Genomic DNA, 23,876 nt, shown 5'->3' with positions numbered 1-23,876 from the left:
TTACAGTGCAAATTTATTCAAGTAGCTGAAATTAAAGAGCAAGTACAAAAAGAACTCCCTTTCAACAATGAGCCTCAGGAACTTCTGCTACTTTGACATTGTCAGAAGCAGTAAGAACTTATGATTGGTGCCATCTACATAAATGAAACCAGGGGAGTGAACCAAAAGACTTTTGGGCATAATTTCAAACAAAGCTACTGCACAGAGGGGCAAACTGTAAGAAAACTCAATTACAGGCATTGCAATATAATCCCAAATTATCTTTGAAACAGAAAATACTTGCAAAGACTTCTTGCAATGTACTTGTATTTGATAACCTGGTTTTTAGGCCCTGCTCATAAAACAACGAGTGTTTTGTCTCCACAAACAGTAAAAGTGGTTATGAAGTGTTTATTAGTTCTTAGCCCTACGTGAACTTCTTTTAAAAGAAGTCCTCCCAAACACCCCACCGCGGCCTTCAACTCTCCAGAGCCGCCTGGGGCGGGGTCCGCGCTCAGGGCGCGGGCTGGACATGAACTGTGCCGGGTTCTCCTCGGCTCCACTGCCGGCACCTCTCCCATCCCGACCCACCGGGGCTCCGCGGGGCCCGCAGCGGGCGGCGGCAGCCGGGGGCGGGCCCGGCCGAGCCAGGGGCGGGCCGGGGGCAGGCCGGGCTGAGTCGGACCGGGCCGGGGCGGAGCGGCGTGTCCCGGCGGGGAGCGGCCGGGCGGAGCCGAGACCCCGCCCGAGGCGGGCGCGGCGGCCACGTCAGTCCCGGAGCCGCCCCGCCCGCCTCCGGCCCAGAGCCGGATCCCGGATCCCGCCGCCCTTCCGCTGGCGCCGGGGGAAAGGCGCTGTTGTCCCGGCCTGCCCCGCGCCCGGCCCGCTGCACCGCCGGCTCCGCAGCCCCTCAGCGCCGCTGCCCGGGGCCGGCCCCGCTCCGCGCTGCGGGCAGAGCAGGGCAGGGCAGGGCAGAACACAGCCCCGCCCCGGGCCTCCCCAAGCCCTCCCGCCGCAGCCCGGCCCCGGCCCCCGGGCTCCTACCTGCTGTGGGGCTCGCCTGCCCGGCTTTGTCTGTGAGGGGTGTCCGCCGCCTCCTTGGCAGCCGGCTCCCAGCCACCGGCCCTCGCCGCGGAATGACCCCCGGCGCTACTGAAGGTACGTATGAGCCCTCCTACACCCGCCTTTCTTCATGCGATATAGGTGTGTGGCTTTTAGCGTCACTCAGTGAAGCTGTGCATGATTACCTCAGTTAAGGTGACAATTAAGAGATGGTCTACCACTTGTGTGGTCTTCGGAAAGAAGGTAATTGACCACCTAAGAAACTTAAATGTTCACGTGCAGGCCGCACAAGGCGGTGGTGGGGTGCGTTACTAACGTGTGTTTATTAAGTAGTATTTAATTGTTTTTTCCTCTGTCATTTTACAGGGTGTCTCTTTAGCAAGACTCGTGACATGAAGTAGAACAACAGGCATTTTGAAGAGCTCTGACATAAATACAGCTGTGTCTCTGAATGTTGGCACTGGAGACTCTTCCCAAAGTCAGTTTGAATCGGAACCTGTGAAGTTTCAAAAAGCTTCATAATGGAGTTTTTAGCATCCAAAGGATATTATGTTGGGTATTTCAAAAGGTCTTTATTGCTCGTTTTAGTATGTGTAATAGTTCTTGTATGCACTGATCAGGACTACTATAGTTTGCTTGGAGTATCCAAAGAAGCAAGTAGTAGAGAAATACGACAAGCATTCAAAAAGCTGGCATTAAAGTTGCACCCTGATAAAAATCAGGTAAGTTACCTTTTTAACAAGTCAAAGTTGTTGACTTAATGGAATAGTCTTTAAACAAAAAGCAATATTAATTTATCAAAAATGTGTCTCTGTTATTGTGAAATAACCAGCTGATAATATAGTTCAACTCAGATTTTCTGCAGAGAAAATTTATGAAAAGTAGTCATACATGGTTTTGTTGAATTTGGGCTGATTTAATTCCTGTAGTAAAAAGATTCAGGATTCTTTAATTCTCACCTTTATTGAGTATTGAGTTGTATCTAGAGGAAAACTTAGTTGTGTACCATATTACCTTGTTGGTAAACTGTTGAGTTATCCCCTTTCCATTTAGTTTAGGGGGACTTGCTGTTTCCCTACCCTGTGGTCTCCTCTAAACATCAAATAAGAGCAGCCCCTCCTGAGACATCAGTCTCCAAGTATCAAATAGGACAAAACAGACATCTTGGGATTGCCAGGGTGTAACGGTGGAGGTTACAAAGAGCTCAGGACTTACTGGAGAGAGAAGATTGAAATGGCTCAGTCAGTGCTATCATATTTCTGAAATACAAAGAAATTACTTTTAAACATCAGTTTTTCCTTGAAATGACTTGAATTAAGCAGAAATTCACAGGAAATAAATGGGTTTAGATCCCCGTACGTACAACTGCATGGAGCTCCAAAGAGCAGCAGTTGTTTCGCATGAGCCTCTGACAAGCTCAGAGAGAAAGCCAAATGTCAGCAAAGCTAGGAATGCCAACTTGTAGCTATTAAATGAAAGTTTTGTTTTCTCTGTTAAGACTTACAAAATAATGGCATTTGTGGGCAGTTTCTGTCATTTCCATGCATGAATGTACTACGGAAGGTTTTTCAACAGGTTATTTTCAGCCTTAGTGTTGATATATCGATGAATCCATTAGGCAAATTCCATAATGGTAATTGATTTCCTGTGTATCTAGCTAAAAACAAAAAAAAAAAATCTTAAGAAAAAGTGTTTTTTGAATGAAATGTGTAAGCAGAAGTTTAAAGAGCAGGACTGTGTGGCACATTTCACACACCACTGTTACACTGCACCTGTGCAGATTCCCCAACTTGGGTTCAAAATACATCTGCAGATTTTTTCACCATTCTCATTCCCAAGCTACCTAGAACAAAAATGTTTCTTAAATAAAAGGAGAAGGCAGCTGTCTACACTGTCAAGACCAGAAGGGGGATGAATCTGTCTCTATAGCACAGATTTTGAACTGGTCAAGTAGGGATTCTTGGGGAGTGGAAAGGATTATGAAGGAAATGGTGTAATTCCTTCTTGAGTATATTTTTTTTTTAATTCCGCTGAAGAGAGAGTTGAAAAAAGAGGGTTCACTGGAGAATGTTACAGCCTCCTACCAGTTCACTTTGCATTTAAGTTGGTAGTTTAGTGGGGATGGAAGAAATAAGAGGACACATCTGGCTTTGGGAAAGAAAAACTTGACTGTAGTTCGGTTTGAGATGACAGTGCAATGTCTGCTTCCATTACAACTGGTATCCTTAGCAGGAATATAAAAATACTTCCGAAGATAATTTTCTCAGCATTATGTGCACAATATGTTTATTAACTAATTACTAACTATGGTTTCCCTTACGTAGAATGATCCAAATGCACATGAAAATTTTTTGAAAATAAATAGAGCATATGAAGTACTTAAAGATGAAGACCTAAGGAAGAAATATGATAAGTATGGAGAGAAGGGTCTTGAAGATCAGCAGCAAGGAGGTCGTTACGAAAGCTGGCACTTCTATCGCTATGATTTTGGTAAGTTATGATGTATGCTTGTGATTTACTTCAAACAGTTACAAGGAAATGCAATATTCAGATCTGTTTCAGAGCTTTTCACATGTTTCTTATGTGTCCTCTCCAGATTTGTCTGCTCTGTAGTTTTGCTGGCCCAATATTTGATTTACCCTGTTAATGGCTACCCAAAGATGCAATCTGTTTACCTAGCCTTTTGTTCCTGCTGCTTGCCTTTTTATAGGTCATCTAACTTCTTGTTTATTTTTTTTAAAGTGCAAGGCTTTTTTTTCACCTAAATGTCAGTGTTAATATTCCATCAGGATTCTTTTTAACTCTTTAATGCAGGAAGACCTTCTTTGTTTAGTATTCTGCAGGGGGATTTTGAGAGGAAATTTTTGCACCGTCAAGCCTATTTGATGTGCAATAGATGATTCTCAGAGCTGCTGTAATAGGAGTAAACTAAAACAGGGAACTGAGGAACATAGTTTGATTGGGATGAAAGAGAGAGCTAGAACCTCCACCTTGGCAACAATTTTTTTCTAATGTTGTTTGTCCCAGTCTCTAAGAAATCGATGTCTGTGCAGATTGGAATTGAATAAACCAATGGTGCAACTATCACAGGAAAATATGGAAATTGGCCTAAAACTTCTTCATATAAACATTTAAGAAATTTAAGATTTAAGAAATTTTAGCTGACTGAAGTTTCACTGCTTGATTAAGAAACAGTATCATTTAGTGTCTATTATTCATTCATTTAGGGAGCATCAGTTTTTATATTTTATATGTCTGTGTGCATATATAAGTACAGCTTTATATATATTTATATGTATGGGTGAGCATATGTACTATATTACATGAGATATAAGTGAAAGTAATATAAAAAGTACCTTGTCTCCTGTAGAAATTAATTTCTCTCATTATTTATTTGCATTTGATCCTTGTGTACTTCAGGTGAAATGACATCTCACCATGTTAGGTACTGTAAAATATCTGCAACCATAGTAGCATAATATAATGCTCTTTAATAGTATTTTTGATACTCTGCAGTGCCTTTCTTGTGTAGTTGAAGTAGTGTTTTGTAGTGATGCTCTTGGTAGGCCTGGTTAGCTTTGTCTTCCTTACCGTTGTTCTACCCACTTCATTCCACTGGATTCACACACACATTTTACCAGTGGAAAAGCTTGTGGCTGGAAACAGTTTTGTTATCTAAATGTTTAGGTAACCAGAGGCTGAGAAAGCTTCTGGAAAAAAGCTTTCTTTTCTGGAAGCTTCTGGACATTACATAAAGCTCTCAGTGAGAGCTGAGACTTCTTGAATTTTAATCTGACAGCTGGATGATGTTATTTCTAATGCTCTTGCCATAACAGCAGTAGTTCTAATTCTCTTCTCGCTCCATGGTTGGTTATTAAATTATCAAAATAACATTCTGATAGTGGTTTTTGTAGCTTGAGAATGAGTGAGTTAGCAAGAGGTTAGACTCGGGGTCCAGTGCTAATGGACAAGGATAACATTTTTGTAAAACCTCTTTGCCTCCTTAGTATTTCAGCTTAAATCTACTGTCTTCTCTTGTGCATAAGGTGATATTTTTTTACTTTGCTTTAAAGGTGGAAAAATAAAAAGCAATTGTTGTTTTTATTTTTTAAAAGGTATTTATGATGATGATCCTGAAATTATAACATTGGATAGAGGAGAATTTGGTAAGTTTTTTAAATACATGGCTGCTTGACAACATGATAACCAAAAGTACAATTTCTACATATTAAGCTGTGTCTTAGTAGGCTTTTCTTATTTATCTTTGCAAACACTTGTTGGAAAATCGTCTTCACATGAGAAAACAAAACAAAAAAAATACCCCTTAATGATTCCCGTTAAATACTGGTTAGCATATCAAACAATATCAATAAACAGCTTACATTAAGTTTTAATTTGTGAGATCTGTAAACGGAAATTATTTGAATTAAAATTTTGTTACTCCTAATTTATTGTTGCTGTTTCTCTTGTAAAAAAATGCTCTTGATAAAACTTCTCTAATTTTATTTTTCTGTGAAATCCAATCAGTTGTGTGTAGTTCAAAAGCAGAAGGTGATACCAGATACTAAAAACACAGCAAAGGAGAACAAGGTGTGGAAGGATAACAGTTTCAATGAGAATATTGTCCAGGTTTTTTTACTTTTAAAATTACAACTAAGTTGTTTGTTACAAAGAGAGGCTAGAGGCAAAAATACTGGATTTTGTGTGATTTGTCATCTGCATATTGAGTACAGTTTCCTGTGTGCAAGATTGGACCTGCATGCTGAATTAGTCTTGTAAACTGTTCTAATAGCAAACCCTCACGATGCTCTTCAAGACCACAGGCTTGCTTTGGTTAATCTATTTGTGGGGTCTACACATTCCTTGTTGTCTTTTTTGTGAGGATATTTTAATATAGGCAAATAAAGTTTACAAAACTCACTACAAGAAAATTGAACAGGCTGAAAGCCAAGTAATTCAAGCTGATAACTGCTCTTCGTGTATATTTTGTTGATGTTGTTTTCTTTCATAAGCAAAATTACTTATATTTCCCTTGACTTTTCTAGTAATTATATTAACTTGGATTTTTAATTACATTAGACATGATTTCTTCATAAAGAGATTGCCTGGTGCAACTCGCTAAATACATTAAGTAGTATAAGGAAATGGAAAATTCAAGTGGGTAAAAATATTTTAGAACTTGTATCTTGTAATCAGACTTACACTGTCACACATTTCAGCTAGAATAATCTGCAGACAGTACTTTTTTCCTTAATTAATAGAACAGATGCTGAAATTCAGGGTGCTGATAGCTTCTGAAATACGACTTTTGTGCCTATGAGTATGATTGTATGAGATACAATCTTTAATCTCATCTGAGTTACTGTTACTGTGCCCGACATGAAATACTTAATACAGCTTTTGGGGAGTACAGTATAGCAAAAATGTACATTCTAGATATAACTACATTGCAGATGTGCATGATTTACTTATAATTTTCTTCTCTCCATCTAGATGCTGCTGTTAACTCAGGAGAACTGTGGTTTGTGAATTTTTATTCTCCTCGATGCTCTCACTGCCATGATTTAGCACCCACGGTACGTAAACCAAGTAAATTAACTCTGAAAATTCATTGGTTTTAAGAACATAAAACTTAATGAAGTGGATTTTTACACTGAAGCTGAAACCAAAGACAAAAATTCAAAATACTGGGAATAAAACACATGCTCATTTTTCATTATATCTATAGGAAAATAGCCTCTTTTTTGCCTTTTTTTTTTAGTGGAGAGAATTTGCTAAGGAGCTGGATGGAGTAATACGCATTGGAGCTGTGAACTGTGGAGATAACAGAATGCTTTGTCGAATTAAAGGGATTAACAGCTACCCCAGTCTGTACATTTTCAAAACTGGAATGGTGAGGGATAAGACTTGAAGTTTTTTTAGAATGAAATTTGGAGAAGTATTTCTTTAATGGCTGTTCGTAGAGATTTATTACAGCAATCTTTCTCTTTAGTATGTTACTTTCTTTAATTAATACAACTTTATCTTGGTTAAATGAATTTACTAACTTCACTTCAGAAATACATATTTGTTAATATATATATAATTTATATATAATTCCAAAGAAATGCTAATATATTTTTACAGTGGTTTTTCTGAATAATTTTTCTGTGCAATATATCACTTCTGATTGGGAGGATGCTGTCAGCAGAGTTGCTGTAGCAAAGCAGCAAGTCTCCTTGAACAGTTCCTCTTACAGTGTTGTAAAGGACTTTTCAAGTACAAAGCATAGTCTGTGGTTTGTAGTCTTAACGAGTATGACCATATGCCTAAAGAGACTTGAAAATTCTTTCCACAAGATTCCCTCCATGCTACCTGCAATGATGTATGTTACTCTTTATAGCTGCTTGCTAAGTCGTGGTGCTGGAGTGGTGTACAAAGTGCACCTGAATAGATGGATACAATGATAAGTTTTGAGAGGTTGAATGCTAAAGGGAGTGATGTAAGAAATTTTTATTTAAATAGAAGTACAATTGTTGGGAGTTGGTGTTTCTATGACTTAATTATTCTCGTGTTGCAGCATTTGGAAAGAAACCGCATTACAGAATTTAAATTAAGATTAAATTTTAAACATTCTGATAGGGGATGGAGAGAACACTTAGGCTGGTAGTGGGGGTTGGTCCTGCGGTTGCTTAAGAACTGTTAGAAGAACACAGTAGGTTTTGGGATAGGTTATTTGCCTTTTTTTTTTCCTTAATTTTATAAACTTTATTCTCTGTCTTCTGTAGCAACCAGTGAAATATTTTGGAGACAGGTCAAAAGAGAGCTTAAAGAACTTTGCCATGCAGTATGTTACAAGCACAGTCACTGAGTTATGGGCAGGTAATGTTCACCTCTTTGGCTTGGCGGGCTGTTGAAATTGTTTTTACTATATAAATATGGCAGAAACTATGCATATGACTGAATCTGCCAACTTTTACTAAGTCTTCTATTGGAGACTAAAAATAGTTCATGTAATTTGCTAATATAAAACCTTGTTTCATGGTCACATTTAGTCATAAACTGATGCAAATTGTTTCACTTTTAGGAAATTTTGTAAATGCTATTGAAACTTCATTTGCTTCTGGTATTGGTTGGCTGATCACCTTTTGTGCTGAACGTGGGGGTAGGTATATGAAATACTTTTCAGATAATGTGACAGAAAAAAGGACTTCCTTTGATAGTGACGTAACGTGTTTTGCTACTAAACAACATCTTAGGTGACCACAGTATTTGTCTTGTGGGTCATTTAAGCTTTCTGTTAAAAGCAGTTTGACAAAAGGGACATTAATGGAAAAATTATGTTATTATGCTTTAGTAATGTCCTGTGAGTCAGTAAAGCAGCACTGGAGTGTAACCCATCAGGAGGGGAAGTGGCAGCACTAGCTCTTCCTTTCAGTTTCCAGCTCCAGTGACAGATACTGCTGAGGTACATGCCAGCTTCTCATGATAGCTGAGTAGCAGAAAGGCTCTATCTCCCCCTTAAACCACCAATATTAAAATTTAGCTAAATGATTTCTTTTAAGTTAGGTTTGCACACAGTAATTGGCCCTTACCAGTGGTTTCATGTCAGAGTAGTTTTTTGACTAAAACAGAGTAGCTGTTTGTCCCTGGCTTCATGGGATCAGTACTGGATACAGTATATGAAAAAGTTACCTTGGTTGAACTAAGTAAATGCACTGCACCTTTGACAAATAAAGATTTCTCAGCCTTATGAAGAGACCTTTGTTCTGAGAACTGAATAGCCAGAGCTGCAGTCTTCGATTTACCTTTGTAAATAGTTTGATTTCAAGTTGCAGCCCTTTGTTACAGTTTTCAACATTGTTTCAGTTAAGGAGAAGTTGATGCATCTTATTTTTTTAAAAAAAATCCAAAGGCAACTATTCAAAATCTGGATGGATAATTAAAGCATATGATGTATTTATAGTAGTGAATTATTTGTATCACAGAAAATGGATATTTCCATTGAAATATCATTCCAAGACTCTATGTAGATACTTGGATTGACTTTTTTTAAACATCGATAAACAAATTTTAAAGGTCAGTCTTTACAGTAAATAAAAGTAAATAAATATTAAAATTTTTTAAAAGAGAATTCTCTGTTAATGAAGCAAGAGAATGTTATTCATAGGTGCTTTTTAAGCTAGAGTAGAGAGCCATTGAGTGCTGATTATTAGATGTGACAGTTCCAGGAATACTGGATGAACAGCCAGGAAGCATGCCATTAGAAATGGCCATGTTTTTTGGGAGGATTGGGGCAGTTCTAAGCAAGAGTAAATTTAGTGCATTAATATGGTGAAGTTTTATGTTTGTGAATAAATAATTTTTGTTTTGCAGATTGCTTGAGTTACCAAACCCGCCTTAAACTAGCTGGCATGTTGGTAAGCAGTGTTTCACTTTGAAAGCATTACCTGCTATATTTAATACAAAATAACAGAACTGAAAGCATCAAATTGTAACTAAACTCTCACTGAGTTTATCAGAACCAAGATGTTACTTTTAGAAGAATTAGATATTTTGAATAGCTTTTAAAATAACATTATTTTTTTAAGAATTTTATAAAATAAGAATGAATATTATATAATAAATTACACTGTTGTTTCTTTTCATTTTCTAAGTATTATATATAATTGCCCATGTTGGGATTTTCAAAAGCATTTCTCTACCTGAAATTAAAAAAATTACTTTTCTTTGGATTTGTTTTGTGTTGTTTTTTTCCTAACTACAGGAAGGTCTTGTTAATGTGGGCTGGATGGACTGTGGCACCCAGGGTGAGCTTTGTGATAATTTAGATGTCTCATCTAGTACTACTGCATACTTTCCACCTGGAGCCACCATTAATAACAAAGAGAAAGGAGGTGTTTTGGTATGACTTGCTTTTCATTATCTATTTAGATAAACTAAATAATAACCATGCTAAAGGAATGTATAAATCATTTCCAGACTGATGATACACAACTGCAAAGATGCTTTTTGTGTTTTTTTCTTCTAAGCTGGTATGCTCTGCTGTGAATTTATATCCCTGTGTCTGCTCAGGCAGTGATCCTGGAGGTGATTGCAGTTTGCTGGGAGAGTGAACAGCAGCCTGTAACTCTGCCTGGCCACCTGCCCAGGAGCCTCCCTGAGCAGCTCTGGGAGTTCAGGCCTGGGAAGTGCCCTGGGACTGGCCCAAGAGCCACTTCTAACGCTGCTGCCAGCTGTCCTGGGCAAGCCTGGGAGTCTCTCCTCCCAAGTAAAAACTGATAGAACAAGAGAAAATGATCTCAAGCAAGGGAGGTTTAGATTGAATATTAGCAAAACTTTTCTTTAGCAAAAGGGTTATGAGGGGTTGGAGCCTGCTCAGAGGGACATGGTTGAGTCAGTATCCCCTGGGGTATTTAAAAAACGTGTGTAACATTGCACTCAGGGACATGGTCTAGAGCAGTGAACTTGGCAGCTGGTTACAGCTTGGCCTCAATGATCATAAAGGTCTTTTCCACCTCAAATGATTCTATGGTCTTTTATGTGCCCCTCATTTTTAATTCTTTTAATTAAGAAATAATATGCCACAGGTATCGCAAGTTTGAGAAATGCTACCCTGACATGTGTGATAAAAGTACTCCTACGGTGTCTGTCAGTACAAATTTTACTGCTCAGTTCTATTCTAATATTGCAACCTACGTTGGTATGGTAGTTTGAACTTCCCTAATTAATGGGAGACATTTCTGTTTGAACCACGACTTGTTCCTTTATTGTCACTACTGTTACCTGTATTTTTAAAAGGAGGAAAATAAATTGCAACCTACCTACATTGAACCTTTTAACTTACCATGTCAGTTACTGATTCATACTGCATCCAAAGTTTTACAAGTTAAGGAAACCTAAATATCTCTACAGTGCAGTTAAGGAAGGCTGTAAAACTAGATTGGAAATCTTGTAAACTTGATTGCTGGGTTTGGTGTGAAATTTGAGTTTCACACTCTCTGGTCCCTGTCTTGACAAAATGCAATTTCTTGAGTTTAATATTGTAGGTAAGTGAACTAAATAGCAGTATTCTGAGAGTGATATTTGTGAAATTACATGTACAAAAAAGAAGTTGATCAAATAAAATAATATTAACTGCATTCTCCATGTGAATGAAGGGAAAAATCAGAATAAATTCCCTGACACTTTGAGTACTAATCAGGTTGATGTTTGTAATTCCTTATAATAAAGACAGTGAACTTTCCATCCTAGTTTCTTAACTCCTTGGATGCCAGAGAAATTTATCAGGAAGTAATGCAGCACCTACCAGATTTTGAAATCATCTCTGCAGCATCATTAGAGGTATCTTTTTTTTAAATGTGCTAAGATTTCTTCAGATAATATATTTTTATATTTTTATTGTTATTTTCCATGTTTTTCAAATCCTGCTGACATAACAAGTTAGTATTTAACTGAATATTACTTATTTTTATCTGTACACAAATTTATTCTACATTTACATATGTTTAGCAAAATAACAAAAGTAAGGGAGGAGATTTCATAGGAATATAAGAAATCACAGAAATTACCATTGCAACTCACTCTGCAACTGCAATTTTTTAGTTATTTTTTGAATCAACCACATTGTAGAGAATTTTGGTTTAAGTGTGTTTGTTTGGTAATTTAGAAAAGAAAAAGAAAATACTTGTTAATCCATGATAATTAATGTATGAACTGAAATTAAGAGTCTTAAAAGTAACTCATGTCTTGGAGGAAAAACAAAAGGAAACCTCTTCCCACACTTGTAGTTGCACATAGCAGCATAAAACAACAGGAAATCCACATAGAGACAACAATATTAGAGTGCAGCTTGTAGCCAGCTTGCTCTCAGGCTTTTCCACTTCCTTGATTATGATGCAGTAAAAGGAAGTTTAGTGGAAGGACTACAAGAAAAAATTTGTTTAGTGGAAGTCTTTTGGAGATGAATAACTGGACATTTGCCTTTAAACAGAAACACAGAAGAATTTTACATGTTGGTATAGTTTGGATTAATTTTTGTGGTTTTGTTGGTTTGTTTTTTCCTGTGGTTTAAAGGACCGTCTGGCTCATCACCGGTGGCTGCTTTTCTTCCAGTTTGGGGAGAGTGATAAATCAAACCTGCAGGAATTTAAGAAACTTAAGTTTTTACTTAAAGATGAGCATATTCAGGTAAGAGTGCTTGCTTTTCTCATGTTGAATGCTGTTTACAGTCCAAGAACAAGTCGTGATTTTCATTGTTACTAGCTGTTACCACCACATGCCACCTCCGGTACTGAAAGAAATATACTATCATATGGTACATCTGCAGTGAAGTTTTTTATTTAAAGGAATCACTTTAGTTTCCTGCATGTTTTGAATCATTTAAAAGTAGAGTTTATCTTTTAAATCTGCTCTCTTGTTGGAAGTCTGCAGATCCCATTCAGTTAATAATTACAAATTAACGTTCCAACATCAAATGTGTATGTATGTGAAACTATATTTTAATTATTCAGAAAATCCTGTGACCATGTTGATTATTTTCTTACTAAAAAGAAACCAAGTTCAAACTTTGTACTAAAGGGCTATGGATTGTATTATTCTATAAAGTATGTATTTTTTTTAAATTGTTGCTTTGACTAGAAGAATTTTAATGTCACATTTATTTTAGGTGTCTTCTTGTTTCCTTGCTGTTGTATTTTGAGGGGAGAAGTTTTTATTCCCCATTTTGGCCTTTAATTTAAAAATTAGGAAGTGACCTAATGTAGTTGTGCCAGTAGTTTTCCTTGAACATCACTTTGTCTTAAGATCTCTGTTGTTTATAAAAAGAGCTATCAGTTTTCCATATTTTTACCTTTATTTCCTAACTCTTACTGCCTTTCAAAATCTGTTAATTGATATCAATTAGGCTTCTTTAATTAAAATGGCATTGTCTTTTAACCAATAGGTTGGGAAGTTTGACTGTCTCTCTTCACCGACCATCTGCAACAAACTATATGTTTATCAGCCTTGTTTAGCAGTCTTCAAAGGAAAAGGAACTAGAGATTATGAAATTCATCATGGTAAGGGAAACTTTGGCAAGTTTAAATCATGACCTAATCCTTTTGAGGTGACAAAATCTTTGGCAAACTGCAATTGTTTTCCCAAAGAACAGTTTTGTAGCTTTAATATTTGCTGTCTTTTCTCTGACCATAATGTAGCCTTACATAAACTATTTATCATTTCCTTTGGTTTTCCTTTTTCTATTTTTCTTGCGTAAGCACTCATCAGATGGCAAGGGGTGTGTTTTGTCTTTGCAGTCTGTTTCAGCACTGTTTACATGATTACATACAAATGAAGTCTCTGAAGCTGATCAGGACAGCTTCTGCTTTGAGTAGGATAACCAAAGGATGCTGTAAGACATTCTCTTCAGAGAGGCTAACCATGCTGGTTACACAGTGCAGCCAGTTTGGCAAACTTGGCTTTGGTTTCATGTATCACTGCACTAAAACTAATTCTATGCTTTAACTTCTGTCCAAAATATTGAGACTTTCACATTTACTTTCATTTCCAACATGGCAGTTTCCCTTCAGGAAAGGCTGGAACTGTGTCACTATTCACTGCTGAAAGGACTCAAAAATGCTGATTGAAGAGGAAGGGAGCCTGAAGCCAAACTGTAGCTTGCAGGAACAGGTGTAGCTTCATCCAGAATGTGGCAGTTATGCAAGTTGAAGTTCTCATTTTTCAGCCTTTGAGGTATTAGAAACAGCCTGCTAGGATTAAGTCAGAAGCTCATAAACAGGAAAAGTGAAGTATTTCACTCTTTTAAAAAAGACTAGGCTTATCATGGGGGAGAGATGATCCCATGCATCTAATGATTGGTATATAAGGAAAAGCCTTATATACTTCCTGTAATATACATTGCTTCAGAGAAGGCAAGAAGAGATCACATCCATACAGCATTTTTATAATGGTGTGGATTACTGTGGAAGAGAATTATATTGGAGTACAGTGCATACAGGGGTCTTCTTCTGAATGGCTGGTTTACTATTTTTGAAAATAGATGGCATATAGAACATTTTACCTATAGCCATCTCACTCCAGTCTTTATTGGAAAATTATCCTTAAAAGAATGAGGCTTTTTTATATGCTGTGCTGAAGGGCTTCAACTGTTTAAAATCTAAGAACAGAAATAAATCTTGGCAAGTCATTGTGCAGTGACTTCAGATTTGATTAACCTGAAGTTTTTATTTTCAGACAAACTCTCATTTCTGCTGGTAAATATATATATTAAGGGTATGAAGAGGCTGGATCTTTGTCCATTGGAGCTGTGTGAGCAGGAATTTAGTTACACATAAATAGCTGTGATTTATCAATATAATTTATTTTGCTTGAAGTTTTTTACCTTGTCAATCCCTTTGACAAGTCAAGCGTATCTAGAATTGCACTTTTTAATTCCAGCACAAGTAAGATGGTAAAATGACCAATGATCTGTCACAAAAGACTTCGTCGTTTTGTCTTGGATAAAGCATTTATTTGGCCAATATTGGGTAACTGTCCAGTTTAATATTTAGCCACATATCAACTATCAACTACAGCATGTCCTGCCTGGGTAGGTTTGGACAGTTTAACATTGTCCTGCTAAAGAAAAGCAAGTCAGCCTCTGCTAAATTTAAGCAGGCTGTGTTTAAAGATTCGACAAGGGATCTGAAAGACTCTTATTGCTTTCAAAGGGTTTTTTAATTATACCTCTTATAGGTAAAAATTGAATTTACTTTCTACATTATTCTTTGAAGGAAAGAAGATCTTATATGACATTGTTGCATTTGCCAAAGAAAGTGTGAACTCTCATGTCATCACACTGGGACCTCAGAATTTTCCTGACAAAGATAAGGAACCATGGCTTGTGGACTTCTTTGCACCGGTAAATTTTTGATATCTATATGTTTTCCTTCTTCTAAATGTGTTCTGTAACTATATAACAAGGTACTAAGGAGTATCTTGAAAGTGCCCTTTAGCATCATGAGAGGGTGTTCTGGAATTCCTCGTTCCCTGGCAGCTCTAGTTCCTAACTGGGTTTTGTATTTAGTGGCCTCTTGTCAAAGCAGCAGATTATTAATCTCAAATATTCTCCTGAGAACTACCTGTGGGAAAAGCAATTGTCCTTACTTGTGTTTTGTCTTCTAGTGGTGTCCTCCTTGTCGAGCTTTGTTACCAGAGCTGAGAAAAGCATCTAAACATCTTTATGGTCAGCTTAAATTTGGAACACTAGACTGCACTGTCCATGAAGGCCTCTGCAACATGGTAAGCTGCAGGAACTAAAAATAAAGAAATACAAATATAATCCTTTCAAATTATATTTTTTTATTTGAATTGGGGGTAGGAGGATATGGACAGACAATGCTTATCCTTTAATGTTACTTTCTTAAAGGGCAATAAGTTGAACAGACACCTGTATCATAATGTTTTTTTCAAATAAGCAAACTATATAACCACTACAGATATTGCATATTGCACATTAATGTAGAATACATGTCAGATTTTATTCTAATTTCATAGTGTTACTGGAAGACTTAAGAAGTCTCAGAATTTAATAGTTCGGGGGGGCTGGGGTTAATATCTGGAAACACATGGAAAAATGAGCAAAAAAGGACAAACTTTTTCAAGTTTTATTTAGATGTGTTTACCGAGGAATGACGGAAACCAACTGTATTCAATGGTAAACAATAGTTATTCATACAGTACAAACATTCCATCTGAGGACTGGGAATAGTCTTAAAGCTAAGGCTTAGGAGGCCTGTGGATTAATTCCTGTATTTGTGGAGCATGGCAAAAGAATTACTGGCTGGTTTTTAAATTGAGAACACACTACACCATCTCTGAATACAATTGGCACCTTCTCTGTACTGATTTGTTATGGTGTCAGATTCTCACCTGTGTGTAAATCTGAGCACTTGTACTGTACAAACTGAACAGATGAGCAGCTTGAGCCACCAATACCAATGACAGTTACTGGCAAGTCTAAGAGCCTTAATCATTCCATGCAATTTGTTATTGTCTGTTTTATCAGCATAATATTCGAGCTTACCCGACAACAGTTGTGTTCAATCAGTCTGATGTGCATGAGTATGAAGGACATCACTCTGCTGAGCAGATCTTGGAGTTTATAGAGGTATGTAAATGATAATGTTTGTTGCAGTCTTGTTCGATGCAGTTCATACACAAATATGTTCTTTAGTTGGAAGATTCTGATTTTTTTATTATTTTTTTTATTAGACAAGGAAAATAAAAGGTGAAAAAACTTTGGGCAAGAAAAGTGATCCAGCAACTGTCAGTCAGAGACTTAACAACTAATGGATTAATTTCCCTACACTGTCACATAATTTCTTCGAGACCATTAGCAAATAAAGAAAGATCCCTTCCAATCTGCAAAATAATAGTAATGATTTCTGTATTATGGAGAGGATAAAGGAATTAATATTACATCACTTCCTACTTTTAAGGTGGAAATGGTTCACATACACACCTTGATAAAGGAGAGGGTTCACATTTTTCTCAATTAGATTGCTGCTGCCCACATTTCTCAGCTGTCTTTGAATTTTCTTACTCATAGAACTGAAAATTACTAGTATTGGTCACTGTTGATATTACTGTTCTGGCACCCAACTTGGCTCCAGCATTCAGGTTCACTGCTACATCCTCAAGCTGTTTTTCCCTTTTTGAAGAGACAGTTCTCTCCAGGTAGCTCAGAAAAAGCAGCTTCAAGAACACACGTGCAGAAACAGGTGGAGATTAGTCTTTCAGCATTCAGAGGCCCATAGTGCACTATATGTATTCTTCTGCATTCCAGCTTAAATAGCATGGCTGAGTTTCAAACCACCTGTTTCTGCCAGGTAAACTGGATTTCTTGTTTTTATCTCCTTTTATTGAGAAAAGGCAGAAAACCTCCCTTTTGGAGCCTGGGTATACTTTTTTGATAGTTTTTCTCAACAAATCAGGCATATGATTTTTGAGTTGAAGGAATGTCTTTTGATGCTTCCATGCCTTTCAGTGGGGTGGAGTCTCCCCTACCAGAGCAGCATGCAAATTTCCCAGCACATTCTCGGAGTTTGGTGCAGTCTGTACATGATGGCCCTAGATAGGGGATACACTGTGCAACAATAAGTTGTGTCTATGAATTCTCTTTATTTAGGATCTTAGGAATCCATCGGTGGTCTCCCTAACACCAGAGACATTTGCTGAATTAGTTCAGAGAAGAAAACGAGAGGAGATCTGGATGGTGGATTTCTATGCTCCATGGTGTGGACCTTGTCAGGCTTTAATGCCAGAATGGAAGAAGATGGCCAGGGTAAATGACATTCAAACACTTCTCTGCTTTTGTTCCTATTCTGGGAAATTGCTGAGATGGCACAACTGCTTTCTTAAGAGAATTGGCAGCTGAGAAAATTTAGAGTCTAATACTGCCACCACAACAGCCAATTCCTACCTGGCAGTTTAGTATTTTTTCAAATACAAAGTTTTTATTTGGCTTTTTAAAAACTTCAGTATACTGATACTGTAGTTCAGTTTTTCATGTTGGTTACAAGTGTGTAAGGTCATTACAGTGTTCTCTCATTTGAAAAAGTAATATTTCAACATTCTTGGGGATTTTTCCAGGAACTTGAACTAGAAGATTTGGAAGGGGGAGGGGAAAAAAAGGGCTTTGGAAACAAGCCTGTGACTTTGAGACATGTAGAACTCGACTAGGAGCTGTAGCCAGGATTTGCTATTCTGTTGGAATGTCTGTGAAGTGTTGGTAGCTCTATAGGACACATTCAGGAATCCTAAGCTCCCCTGCCCATCCCTGCTGGGTAGTTTGGGCCTTTGCAGCAAGTAGAGTATGTTCAGGACAAAGGCCCACTGTGACACAGCTAGCACATCTGCACTGCACTGATCTGCCATAGTTACTGAGCTCTCATGGGGCACACGGGAACAGGGCATTCCTTACACTCAAAAACCCCACCCGCGGGTGCCTTTGAGGTAAGGTAGGTGCCTTGTGAGCCATGTGCTTGCAGCTTATACTAAATGTGTGCATGATGGGAATGCACCTAGGGGGCTAGCTCTGGTATCAGATCCATTTACAGGCAAGAGGAAAGCCTTGTGAGAATCTTGGTCTGTTTTGCTGAGATTTTTTTCCCCCAACTCAGTTATTAAGACTTAAATTCTGAAGTATTACTGAAATTGTAATAGTATTGGTTAACATATTTGATGGTAGGTTTTCTTCTTTCTTTTTCAGATATTAAATGGATTAATCAGTGTAGGCAGTGTGGATTGTCAAAAGTATCATTCTTTCTGTCACCAAGAAAGTGTTCGGGGCTATCCTGAAATCAGACTCTTTCCTCAAAAATCAAACACTGCTCATCAATATTAGTAAGTACATTGCTTCAGTTTGGGAAACATTCCATGATGTGTAACAAGACAAATAAACCTCTTCTCGTGTGTAGAAAAGGTTTATCACAGCTGTTAAAATAGGCTGTTAGGATATTACTGTACTGGATCCCATTGGCTTTGTTACTTCAAACTAGGGATTTTATTTTGCCGTTGCATTTCAGTGATTTGAAATAACAAAAGAATCTTAATTTTTATTTCTTATCTTTCTTGTCTTAGTCTTCTTAGTCCTTAATTTTGTAAGTTTTAATTGTATTTATGAGACTTTTCATTTATTCAGATTTGAAAGCAAGGTAGAAATATCCTAAACCATATGCATTTACATTCTTTGATTATCACCACTCTTCAGAGTGGGTTGTTTGTAAGGTTTTTTTCCAAAATAATTCAAACTACTGTGCAAATGGCTTTTTCTCTTTAATGTTTTTATAGTAGCTACAATGGATGGCACAGAGATGCCTATTCACTCAGAGGCTGGGCATTGGGGTAAGTTACTGCATTAAACTTCGTTCATGAGCTGCTTTATGTAGCTGCTTGCTACATAAATAAATATTTAAATACTATATAAATCAAGATCTGGAAGCACTTGGGTATATGTATTGCTTAATTTTAGATGTTCAAGATTCTACATCTTTTAACTTACCACTTTTAAAATTTAGAGAAATAGCATACTCCTTGCTGTCCACCCATCTCCTGAAGGCTGTATTATTTTGTTTACCACGTTAAAGAAGTTATTTTTCTATAGTACAAAGTGTGAAATAGGGATTTGCAGACTACTCATATTCTTAATTTCAGAAGCTTTTCTTAAATGGAATTTGGATATTGTTTAAAGTTTTGAATATATTACAACTGTTACTCTTCCTTTACACAGGTATTTACCACAGGTGTCTGTAGACCTCACCCCTCAGAGTTTCACAGAAAAAGTTCTGAATGGGAAAGATCATTGGGTCATTGATTTTTATGCTCCTTGGTGTGGACCTTGTCAAAATTTTGCTCCTGAATTTGAGATGCTTGCAAGGGTATGTTTTTAAATGCACTGGTGGCTTGTTAGAATTGTAATAGTTAAAAATCTTACTCATCAGCACTTTATTTCTTAGCAGTCATCCAAAAACCACAATATTTCCATGAGCCTCCTACTCATGGAATGATGCACACACTTCTAGGTCCCACTAGACAGTGGGTGTTGTCTCTTCCACAGACAGACACAGGGAGAGACCCTCTTTTGAGACAGATCTCAACTTTTGATGGAGGGGCCTGTGATGTGCTTTGGTGCTTTGCCCAGAATTCAAGTCCAAGTGCTCTCTAAACACACGGAGACACACCTGACACAAGGCTGACAGTCTGAGAAGCAAGCAAGCAGCTACTCTGAAATATTTCAAAAATTTGAGCAACACTTTTTTTATTTTTAGCTGTACTGCTGGCTTATTCCACTTATTTGCTTATACCCACCCATGGAAACTTGTAGTTTGTTTCTAATAAACATTTCTTTTCAGGCCATTAAAGGAAAAGTGAAAGCTGGAAAAGTAGACTGTCAGGCATATGGTCAGACCTGTCAGACTGCTGATATCAGAGCCTATCCCACTGTTAAGTTCTACCCCTACCAAGGAACAAAGGTAAAGTGTTACTGGTGAGCAGATACTGTTAGTAAATGTATTTCATTTCACATTAAAAATAAACAGAATACTTCTATAACATATTAAAGTGAATTATTTATCTATTACTCTGTCTCCAAATAATCAGTTTCAGTAATATAAAATAGTAGGACAAAATAAAAACTAAAATAGTAGAACAGTGATACAATAATAATAAATTTCAAATTAATAGAACTAAATAGTAACTAAACAGAATTCTAATAGTAATTAAAATGAGGGCTCGACCAGAACTCGGGTTTAATTTGCAAGGTCTTGGGTGACAAAATGTTTTTCAACTTTTACCAATTCCATCATGTATACAAAAGTTGATGGTCTCTCTCTAAAAGAAATATGGACAACTTTATTTTGGCTAATGACAAATATAATTAAATGTTTTGCTTGTATTGAAAGACCAATTTTGACTTACAGCTTGTATTTTAAGATAGATACTGAAAAAGATACGGTTGTGTTGTCTCAAAACCAAGCCTTATCAAACTATTTCAATTATCAAGGGGGACTCTTTGAGATCAACATTTCCTACTAAAAGAGTAATAGTATAAATTGTAATTAGTTAGTTATAGGGAATTCCCTTTATTCTTGTAACATTAATAAATCTCAGAAATATTATAGTGACCTTTTTAAATGTATTAATGCTGAAGAGAAAGTATTCAATGATTTCTGATAGAGAATTGGCTTAACTTACTTTTCTTTTTTTAACTGAATTTTTAATGGGAAGTTGTAGAAATCTTTGCACAATTCCACCAAATTCAATGAGATTTTCTGTAGTAAAGAGTAGAGACTTTCCAGCTCTTCAAAGTAGCCACCCACAGTGACAGATTTCATATAAATTACAAGTGGCATACTTGGTAATAGCTGTCTGCCTTAAATACTTATCTCAATGAATGTGAGCAAATTAAAACTGTGTCAGGTTTCTTTAATGATCAGGACAAAATGAGTGTGGTTCTGAAAACTAGCAGCTAAGAGTGGTTCGCAGTAGAATGGAAATTAGCATTGTTTAAACAATGACAAAAATATATCCATGAATCATAAATCAAGCTACCAGGCCATTGTATTCTGCCCTGCTTTCCTCTTGAATTTTGTCTGAAAATTGTGGAACATATTACCCACGCTCCGTTTTTTTGTTTCTTTTTAAGAAAAATGTTCTTGGTGAATACATAGACAGCAGAGATGCAAAAGGTATAGCTGACCTTTTGAATGAAAAATTAGAAGCAATGGAAAACAAAGGAAAAAGAAAAAAATCCAGAAATAAGGTAAGAACACTTACTGTGGAGCCTTTCACAAAAGACTTGCTATAAATAATAACTGTTTAAAATTATTTTAGTATTTGCTCGTTATCCATAGTACTAAATGCAAATGACAGAGGCAAGATTGGTAAACTTAAGATACTAACACACAGCTACTAACTATCCTGAATGCTACTTAAGAAATGTTTGTCCAATTGAAAAATTAGTGCTACTGAAAATTTTTAAATCGTGTGAAAAAAAAATTTGTTTGTACTTTCAGAGAAACTCTATTGTTTATTTTCTTGTCACTAGGATGAACTCTAACTGGTACTGAAGGTAGATACAATTCAAAATATTCTGAAGCTGTGAAGATAGAAGACACCACAAGGAAAATATAAGGATAGTCACACTGATGACAGGACAAGACACGTGAAAACAAGTTGAGTTCACAGGCATACACGACTGTATGAGTTCTGTTAAACTGGGGGGAGATGAAAACATTTTGGTTTTGGTGGAGTCAATGTTTCTGCATGACCCTCTTCTGATGTACCAGCTACCTTCTTCCTGGCCAAACACTGGAGTTGACCAGAAATGTGGACTCTCACTTTTGCCTACCCATTTACTAGTTCCTTATATTTTTTTCTGTCTCTTCTGAAATGCTTTTTGAATGTGGCACTCAGCCTGTGGCTGAATATGCACTCAAACCACTCTGCAATGCAGAACATAATGATGGATTGTCTATTTGAAAGACAAACAGTTGTACCTGATGATTATTCTGCTTTGGGGTTGCATTATTGTCTAGTCAATTAAGAGCTAAAATCAAGGACTGGCAGGAGGATATGTTTACTGAATTTAATTGCTCTTGCCCTCAAGTGGATTACTCTGTTGTGGCAGTGGTGATGTTGCCTGGATGAACAGAGCTTCGAAGAGCTTCTTTAGTTGCTAGCTTTGGTTTTAGGATTGTGTTTATTCTTTTTTTAAGTAAGAAAGAAAAAATAAAGTAATTAAAATGTGGTGTTGACTTTCAAAGTTTAAATTATGCAATAGAAGCATCTGGTTAAGTCATTAGATCATCACTTTGATCATTGTCTTTTTAAATATGAATGTATTCTGTGGACATATTTAACCTCTTTTGGCATTACCACTGTCCCTTTCTCTGCAGATGTGTTTTTAGGTGGGTTTTTTGTTTGTTTTTATATAATCTTCAGGCAAGCAGGAGAGCAAGTGCCTTCTTTAATTTAGTAATGAACACTGTACATTGTAATGTGTCTCCTCATCCTTCTTACTAGAATTCCTACTCTAAAGAGCAATATTTTTTCAGAGCTTCTCCATAGAACAAGAAAAATTACAGAAGATGACAAAATATCTGCAAACAACTGTTTCATGATCTCAATTAAATGCTCCCTAGCACATGACAGATAGAATTTCCTCCCTGCTCTCTATGTATTTAGACCTAGCATGACTAGTCACTGAATTGTGTGTATTACAAATTTGTAAATACATTGTAATTGACAAGTAACTTATTTCATACACTTGGCAGCAAGAAGTGAAGAGACACAAGTAACTGACACATTCAACTGTTTTTTCCCCTATTTTGAGGGTTGCCTCTATTGATTTGTCATTTTTGCAGCATATTATTCTAAGAACAAAGAGACTATTGCATCTATTTTTTAGTAGACCTTCCTACATCCAAATTTATCTTCAAACTCAATCACAGTCAAAAAAACTAAAATTTCAAAACAAATTGTATTGTTTGGTTTTTGCATATCACTGTAACTGCAGTTCCCACCTTCTATCCTCTTCTTGGAGAAATAAGGTCTAGGAAAAGTTTTGAAACATATTTAGGCTGTGGAGAAGAGAATTTGGTATAAATATCAATAAAGTTCATTTTGAATATATAATTCTGTATCAAGACATTCTCTTTACATCCAGATTTTTAAATTTCTGAGGGACTAAATGGAATTCTACATCTACTACTCCATATATTGTACAGCATACATATATTTTGTGTTTTATTATGTGTTGCCCTTCGTTTATGCATGTGTAGTTACAGAAGAAGGAAAAGGTAAAGACCAACCTCATGTTCTGCTGTTTGTCACAGAATTCCAGAGAGAAATTTAAAAGCTATTAGAATTTCAATCTTGTTTTAATTAAAACAAAGACTTCTGTGGCTGTTTAGTGTCACTGACGTGATAAGCTAGCATGCCTTATCTAAAGCAACCAATTTCTCAAAAGACATTTGGCTCCTTTAGCTTCTACTGCTGCTGAAAGGCATAAAAACAGAATAGAGACAATATAGCAAAAGTTTCCTGGGTTTATATGGTCTGGAGTTGGAAAAATCATGTTTTGACCAAACCTGGCAGGTTTGATCTTTTTCCACTCATGGGCATACTTCACATTTAATTAGTTGTGGATGTTCAGTCTATTTTATCAGTATATAAAAATACTTTAAATAATAGAACATTTTAAGTTTTCAACAGGAATGCACAAGAACTTACTCCATTTAGTGAAATTTGGCATCTGAAAATGGTGACGTTCCAATCCCAAATACATTCAGCCTTGGTCTTCTGTCTTTGACAGA

At 36.8% G+C, this 23,876-nt stretch overlaps 1 protein-coding gene across 1 annotated transcript; it reads left to right on the top strand.

Annotated features, from left to right (window-relative positions):
* Window positions 1-866: 866 nt before the first annotated feature.
* Window positions 867-22,316, top strand: DNAJC10 (DnaJ heat shock protein family (Hsp40) member C10). Its single transcript, XM_015634600.3, has 23 exons — window positions 867-1,137; window positions 1,408-1,763; window positions 3,366-3,531; window positions 5,157-5,207; window positions 6,535-6,617; window positions 6,803-6,934; window positions 7,809-7,902; window positions 8,108-8,185; window positions 9,397-9,440; window positions 9,788-9,925; window positions 11,275-11,364; window positions 12,097-12,210; window positions 12,965-13,079; window positions 14,793-14,920; window positions 15,184-15,300; window positions 16,067-16,168; window positions 17,189-17,344; window positions 18,272-18,405; window positions 18,853-18,906; window positions 19,292-19,439; window positions 19,914-20,033; window positions 21,206-21,322; window positions 21,608-22,316. Exons 2-23 carry the CDS (start codon window positions 1,563-1,565, stop codon window positions 21,617-21,619), a joined length of 2,394 nt encoding a protein of 797 aa, XP_015490086.1. The 5' UTR covers window positions 867-1,137; window positions 1,408-1,562; the 3' UTR covers window positions 21,620-22,316.
* The last annotated feature ends 1,560 nt before the right edge of the window (window positions 22,317-23,876 follow it).

This window comes from Parus major, chromosome 7 (genome assembly GCF_001522545.3).
Source record: "Parus major isolate Abel chromosome 7, Parus_major1.1, whole genome shotgun sequence".
NCBI lineage: Eukaryota > Metazoa > Chordata > Aves > Passeriformes > Paridae > Parus > Parus major.
This window is presented reverse-complemented; position numbering and strand designations above follow the sequence as displayed.

Coding starts and splice junctions, on each gene's coding strand:
- DNAJC10 (XM_015634600.3), top strand. CDS start 1,563: ATGGAGTTTTTAGCATCCAAAGGATATTATGTTGGGTATTTCAAAAGG. Junction 5,208..6,534: donor ATTGGATAGAGGAGAATTTG/GTAAGTTTTTTA, acceptor CTCTCCATCTAG/ATGCTGCTGTTAACTCAGGA. Junction 6,935..7,808: donor ACATTTTCAAAACTGGAATG/GTGAGGGATAAG, acceptor TGTCTTCTGTAG/CAACCAGTGAAATATTTTGG.